The sequence below is a fragment of the Otolemur garnettii genome, unplaced genomic scaffold (genome assembly GCF_000181295.1).
Source record: "Otolemur garnettii isolate 467f Iridium unplaced genomic scaffold, OtoGar3 scaffold00001, whole genome shotgun sequence".
NCBI classification, from domain to species: domain Eukaryota; kingdom Metazoa; phylum Chordata; class Mammalia; order Primates; family Galagidae; genus Otolemur; species Otolemur garnettii.
In genome coordinates this window covers 35,764,571-35,772,363 of record NW_003852396.1, presented here as the reverse complement: position 1 = coordinate 35,772,363, position 7,793 = coordinate 35,764,571, and the positions used below count along the sequence as shown (strand labels likewise).

Here is a 7,793-nt window from a genome sequence, read left to right as displayed (position 1 = left end):
GCAATCTCCAACTCCTGGGCTCAAGTGAGTCTCCTGCCTCCACCTCCCAAGTAGCTGGGACCACAGGCGCCCACCACAACGCCCAGCTATTTTTTTCGGTTGCAGCCGTCATTGTTGTTTGGCAGGCCCAGGCTAGATTTGAACCCACCAGCTCAGCTGTACGTGGCTGGTGCCTTAGCCACTTGAGCCACAGGTGCTGAGCCCAGAGAAATTCTTAAGTATTTAAAAAAAATAACAAAGCCAATAGTCACAGACTGAGTTTTATTTTCACTGTACTTTTTATGAAGTGAGAAACCATTGATTTCATTTATTTTCCATACACATACTAACTTTCTTTCCCCATTTTTAGTCCTTTACTCTGGACTTCTGAGCCTCCCAAATTTATTGTCTTATTTTATTGATATATTCAAAATAGGCTTATTAAAATTTATTTTATAGACATTTAAAAGTAAACCATTAGATATTTAAGTATAGAGCACTGAATTTTCTCATTCTTAAGTTCTTATTTATAAATAATGTTTCATTGTGTAGATATGTATTTTCATATAGTTTATTTGGAAAATAGTACTTTGGTGGTATGTTTTGAACCCTGGAATATTTCAGTGCCTCTTCTCTGCATTGGGGGCATTCTACATTAACACATTGTGATGGTCTGTGGAAATAACTAATTTATAACCCTTAACCAAATGTTTTTAACTTCCCCCACTTTCACTTACTAGGTAGGCCTTGGTTTAAAAACCTCTGTTTTGTAATTACATGACCTTGTGCAAGTGACTTAGCATTACTAAATGTTAGACTTCTCGTTCTTTTAGTGTAGATTATAATGGTTTATTAATAGGAGTGTTGTGAGAGTAAATGAGATAAACATAGTTCTGTTCATATAATACATATTCAGTGATGTTTAGCTGCTGCTAACATTTTAGTTTCTATCCATCTTTGTAAACCCCTTAAAATATCTATTCCCTTATGCTTAGTTTTTACTCTGTTTTAAATTAAAATTTAGAATTGAGAATGTTATTAAATAACCTTGTCACAAAACTAATTTATGGTCTGTTTTTCCCGTTAAAATACTTTTAAGTAGTTTGAATACTTATATTTCTCTACGTAATGGTGGTAATAAAAAAACTAAAAAAATTATTACTTTGCAAATGATTAAGTGCTGAGTCATCAGAAAATGAGAAATTTCAACAAAGATCTGAAAGACAACAGGAGGAATAGTGGTAACAGCCACTTCGAGCTAAAGATATTACATCGTAGAATGCTCACGCAGGAGAATATAGATTAGAAAGGAACTGACAAGCCCTATAAACTTCAGAGGGGCTAAGGTTGCATCCATACCACCTGAAGCAGAAGGCCAGCCTGAAGTGAACACGCATCCCTTCAAACAGGAAATGAGACATCTATTTTCTGTAGTAGGGGAACATTCTCTAAGAATTCTAGCATTTGAATCACCTTTGTTGCTTATCTAAGAATAAGCAGATACATAAGTAAAAATCTTCAACTTTAAAGAGAGAAACTAAAATAAGTGTGTGTGTGCGTGTGCGTGTGCACGCGCGTGTGTGTGTGTTGATAACACCGAGGGAACATAATGCAGGTAACGTAAGAAAACTTGGTATAAACTCAAATTAGCATTCCTAAAGTAATGAGATGTTGCATCAACAGAACTCTTACTAATACCCTAAGAAAGTTTTTAAAGCATTATAAAACTAGAACAGGATGCCAAGAAAAAGAACCATAACAGAAGGAAAATAATCTCTTAGAAATTAAAACATGGTTGCCAGAATAAGAAATTCAACGGAAGAGCTGGAAGGTTGAAAAACCCTTCCAGATAGTAGAATAAAAAGAAAGAACATAAAGAGATCATCCAAAAGAACTGATGTATGACTGACTAACAGGTAACTCAGTGTAAGTAAAGTGTTCCAGAACAGAGAAATTAGAGGGAAGAAGAAATTGGCAAAGAAGCAAGAAAATTTGGTAAAGCTAATGAGCAGCTGTCTGCAGATTATTGGTTTTGCTGGGCTCACTGAATGCCCAGTAGAACCAATGAAAAAAATCCCAAACCAAGAAGAGATAAGGAGGTAAAGGATCCTAAAATATTTCCAGAGAGAAAACAAAAGATTACCTACAAAGTGCTTAGAATTTTTTTTAAAAAATCAATATTAGCAGCAACACCGAATGGTTACAAACAGTGAAGCAATTCTGAAAAAAATTCTTTCATTCAAGAAGATTATACGTAGCCAGTATGAGGGGATAAATGAAGACTTCAGGTATACAGTGATTCAAATGAATTCTAGGGATTTTTTTTTTAGTAACTATGCTAGGAAATTCTTTTTTAAACTGTCTGTCACAGAAGAGAACCTCGTTTGTTTCTCACCTTTGCTTTTCTCATTGGCCCTAGGTTTGATTCACACTCATAGGTTTGATTAAACTCATTTAGGTGTCCTTCTCTAAAATAAAGGAGTAAATCACAAAAGAGGAATGATTATATGGTCTTAAAAATGGAGCTCAAAAGAAAGTGGAGCTTCAGCGTACATTCAGGTTGGAGCAGGATGATACTTGATAAGATAGATTATGTAGAGAATTTTCAAATAATTAAGAATATGAGGATAGTGGATTTATTAAGTAGAAATAAAACAGACAATTTTCCCAAACTGTAAAGAGTCATAGTGAAAATTATATAAGAACTTTTTATTATTTTTTATTTCCTAATTTTTTTTGTAGAAGCAGAGTCTCACTGTATTGCTCAGGCTGGTGTGGTACTCATGGTCTCAAGTGATCCTGCTGCCTCAGCCTCCCTAAGTGCTAGGATTACAGGCATAAGCCACTGTGCCCAGCTAGAACTTTTTATTAATGTGGCTAAACATTAGTGATAACACTGTATGAGAATACTTAGCAGAAGTATAGGGTATAAGATCTAATGTCTTACAGCAAAAAGAAAGTACATACTATCTAAAGTAATCAGTCACAATGCAGTAATATAAAGAACATTGAGCAATATTGGTACAGCGGCTAACGGGTTTGGTCTGTAGTATGCGGACCTCAGTCCCAGCTATTCTATTGTTTTCCTTATAGCACTATAGTCCTGGGAATATACTTAATCCTCTTTCAACCATTGTTTACTAATTTGTAAAACAGGGACGATGATAGTACCTACAACAAAGGGTTATTACTGTGAGTTTTAACTGGAATATAGGTAAAGTACTTAGTCTGGTGATTAACAGACAAGTGCTGCACTATATAGGTGTTTCTTATAATAGTGATTATGTTTCATGATTGGATATATATCTAGCAATTCCACTACTATTATTGTGCCTCCCTTTACTTTTCTTGTTTTTTTCCTAATTGAAGTTCAGAAGTTACTTCTTTTTCTATCTAGTTTGCCTGTTGTGTTACCTACCACCTGTCTCTCCCCCTCTTTTTTTTTTTTTGCTAAATGTTTCTTTTCCTTGTTATTCTTCTCTCTTAGATTTTTTCTTCCTGGAAAGCCTGATCTTTGACCAGATGGCAATAACATTTGAAGATGTGACTATTATTTTTACTTGGGAGGAATGGAAATTCCTGGATTTGTCTCAAAAAAAGCTCTACAGGGAAGTCATGTGGGAGAACTACACAAATGTCATGTCAGTAGGTAAAGTTATCCCATCTTAGAGGGAATAGACTTAGTTTCTTCTAGAACCAGTTTTGCTGAGTATTCAGGTTTTTATCTGGTGCTGTATTCAAGTCATGGAAGAATTGGAGTTTTGGGCTTGGGCTGGGTTTGAACCCACCACCTCTGACATATGGGGCCTACTCCTTTGAGCCACAGGTGCCGCCCCGAAAGTCATGGAAGAATTGGGATGTTGTATTGAGGTGGAAGAAGAAATAGTCTGAAAAATGTGTCATAAGTCAGGCTGGCCTGACTCAAATGTCTGGCAGTTAGCTTAGTATCAGTGGAATAATTGGGATGTGTTGGCCTTACGTCCCTTTGCAAACAAGCTAACCCAGACTCATTTGTATAAAACAAAACATCTTCTAGGACACCTAGTCTATACAATTAATAGGTATTTGTGATTATGATTTTTAGTTATTTTCTGAATTACCCTTAAAGCACGTATCTCCATATATAGTGAACTTTGTGTGGTCCTAAATTTGTTTCCTTTTCATACTATTTATACAAGTTAGCTTTTGTTGTATAGTGAATATGCCAAACTTAGAGGTTTAAACTATCATTTTTCATGATTCTTATTGGCTGGATGGATCTTCTATCTTGAAAAGACTTGATTGGGGTAAGATAGATGAGGCTGGCTGGCCTGACTAATATGTCTGGCAGTTGGCTTAGTATCAGTGGGGATAATTGGGATGTGTTAGCCTTACGTCCCTTTGCAAACAAGCTAACTGAGACTCATTTATATAGTAGTAATCACAGGAATTTCAGAAGCATTGAGAGAGAGCAAACACTTTTTAAGTCTCTGCTTGTATCACTTTGGCTATTGTCGCAGTGACCAAATACAGCCACGCGTAGAGACAGAATAGAAAGAGAACACCAAAGTCATAGATAAAGCAGCAAGTAAGTAGCCATTTTTTCCAAACAGTCTACCACACCATTCTAGAACAGAAAAGTAAGAACAATATATTTTATTTCTAATAATAATAATACTCAAAATAGTATAATTAAATATCAGTTTTAAGAGTATTTCCATGAAGCAGTTGGCCCTATTCTTTTTTCTAACAGTGCCTGGTAAATAGTAGATGCTCAAGATATGCTTGTAGAATGAATAAATAAACAAATGAATGAATACATATACGAATGAACAAAGCAAATGAATTTCAGACTCAAAAGGAGCAGCTGAAGTCCTAACCTTCTTTCCTATTCCTATCCTCACCTATATTTCTATCACTCCAGAGTGACAGTGATGTTGTTGATTTTGACACTTAGAAATTTTCAAATACAACTTTTATCTCATGACTGAATTATCTTCTTTTTCTTCTAGGAAACTGGAATGTGAGCTTCAAACCCCAAGAAGAAAGATTCAGATATTTAGAATATGAAAATTTTTCCTGCTGGAAAGGCTGGAGGAATGCTGACACTCCGATATATGAGGATCAGAGCTGTGAAGTAACTGCTCAGGAAGTAGATTCCAAAGACATAACACAGCAAGACCTTTCCCAGTGTCAAGAATGGTTAATACTCTCCACACAAGTACCAGGGTATGGGAATTACAAATTAACTTTCGAAGGGAAAAATCCCAGGAACTTAAAATATAAAAAATTTATACCTTGGCAGTCCTTAGAAACAAAAACCACTTCAGACTGTGGTAAAGAAATCTACATGAGTGATTCACATGGTTTTCAAGGGGGCAGGTACCATCTTGGCATATCCAGGAAGAACCTCTCCACTGAAAAAGAACAGAAGCTTTTAGTTCAGCATTCTTATATCCCAGTGAAGGAAGCCCTTCCAGAGTACATTGGGGAGATTTGCCAAAATGACCTCTTGAAAGACTCAATGGGAAAGAAGTATTGTGGATGTAATAAATGTAGTGAAATTTATTATTGGAACTCACAATGTATTCACAAGGGAAATCAGCTTGTAGATAACCTCTATCATTACTCCATCAGCACAGCAGTCTTCTCTCATAGATCAGACTTATATAGACATCCAAGAATCTATGTAGGTAAAAAGCTGTATGGGTGTGATGAAGTTAACAGTAACTTTGGTCAGAGCTTAGGAGTTCACTTTCATCAGAGAATCTGCACGGGGGAGGTACCTTACATCTGTAATGCATGTGGTAAGAGCTTCAGTCAGATCTCTAGTCTTCATAATCATCAGAGAGTCCACACAGAAGAAAAACTCTATAAATTTGAGTGTGATAAGGACCTGAGTAGAAATTCAATTCTTCACATTCACCAGAGACTTCACATGGGAGAGAAGCCTTTTAAATGTGATCAGTGTGGTAAGAGTTTTAGTCGGAATTCAGTACTTCATGTTCATCAAAGAGTCCACACAGGAGAGAAACCATATAAGTGTGATGAGTGTGGTAAGGGCTTCAGTCAGAGCTCAAATCTTCGAATTCATCAGTTAGTACACACAGGAGAGAAGTCCTACAAATGTGATGATTGTGGCAAGGGCTTTACCCAGCGTTCAAATCTTCAAATTCATCAGAGAGTGCATACAGGAGAGAAGCCTTATAAATGTGATGACTGTGGAAAGGACTTTAGTCACAGCTCAGATCTTCGCATTCATCAGAGGGCTCACACAGGGGAGAAACCCTATACTTGTCATGAATGCGGGAAGGGCTTCAGCAAGAGTTCAAAGCTTCACACTCATCAAAGAGTACATACTGGAGAGAAACCCTATAAGTGTGAAGAGTGTGGCAAGAGATTTAGTCAGCGTTCACATCTTCTTATTCATCAGAGAATCCATACAGGAGAAAAACCCTATAAATGTGATGATTGTGGCAAAGGGTTTAGTCATAGCTCTAATCTTCACATTCATCAGAGGGTCCACACGGGAGAGAAGCCTTACCAATGTGCTAAGTGTGGTAAAGGTTTCAGTCATAGCTCAGCTCTTCGAATTCATCAAAGAGTTCATACAGGAGAGAAACCTTATAAATGCCATGAATATTACAAGGGATTTGATCAGAATTCACATCTTCACAGTAATTATAGAAGAGAAAGTGTATAAATCTTGTTTATTAATACCTGTAATCAAAGCTTAACCTTTAAACCCAGTAAATGCTACTGGTAAGGAAATCCTGTAAACAAGACAAATAATCCCATACAACATTTATAGTTCCTCTAACTAAATCCCATACATTTACAGTTCCTCTAACTGCAATTAAGAATTATTTGCTTTAAGAGGAGGTTCTTAGGAGGATTTATATACATTTAAAACTGAAGAATATTTTCTTTACCCATGATAAACATAGTCATTAAAACATATATTAAAATTTAAGAAGAAAACCCTTCATCCTAGTCCTTTTTTTTTTTTTTTTGGTGCATTTCAATATGCATGAAATTATTCTGTGTGTTCAACTTTGTATTTTCATTGACTTCAAAACATTTCCTCAAATGTTGGTGACCACAGTGCACTCTCATTCCTTCCCCTGCCTAGTTTTCCACATTTATTCATAGTTTCAGACACCACCTAGCAAAAAGTACAACATTTAGTTTCTCTAAGATGTGAAAGGTATGGACAAAAGTTGATAGGAATGAATGCTAGAAACAGAAGATGTTCCATTCAGAACCAGGAGTTCAAGGAGTAGAATTTTATTTAATCTTAGTATAACAGAGTGCTAGGAATAGAATTGAAGTCAGCTGTGTACAACAATGAACCCTCAAGCTAATTATGTAAGTAGAGAATTTAACCTCTACTTACATAATTGGAGAAAAACCCTCTTAAGTGTGAAGGGTTTTTATAAACCATTTTATAACCCATTATAAAAAATGCAGAAGAGTCAATAGGAAAACACTAACAAAGTATTAACTATTGATATGCAAATAGGCTGAGGTAGTATTTCCAAAGTAAAAAGTGAAATTCAAGGGAATTGCTATATCAGAAAAAGGAATATCATCCTGAAGACTTAGAAACTTACTGTCCTGAAAATTAGCTGCTTACGCCACCGAGGAAGTATTTTAAAAAGTTGGCATCCCCAGTGTCATAACAGAAAACTGATCTCAAAAAAAGCTAGAGTAGAAATCCATAGGTAGAGAAAAGCCTCTAAAATAAAAGGAGAAATAGATACAATGAAGAACTTTAGTGAATTTAAACATGTATCAAAATAAAAGGCAACAAAGTAAAATTAACATTGGAAAAT

At 35.7% G+C, this 7,793-nt stretch overlaps 1 protein-coding gene across 1 annotated transcript in view; it reads left to right on the top strand.

Moving 5' to 3' along the window:
- Positions 1 to 6,661, top strand: part of ZNF214 (zinc finger protein 214) — an 11,956-nt gene extending 5,295 nt beyond the window's left edge. The window contains exons 4-5 of the mRNA XM_003781058.3: positions 3,467 to 3,628; positions 4,971 to 6,661. Coding sequence (XP_003781106.2) covers positions 3,467 to 3,628; positions 4,971 to 6,661 — 1,853 coding nt within the window. The remainder of the gene's footprint in view (positions 1 to 3,466; positions 3,629 to 4,970) is intronic.
- The last annotated feature ends 1,132 nt before the right edge of the window (positions 6,662 to 7,793 follow it).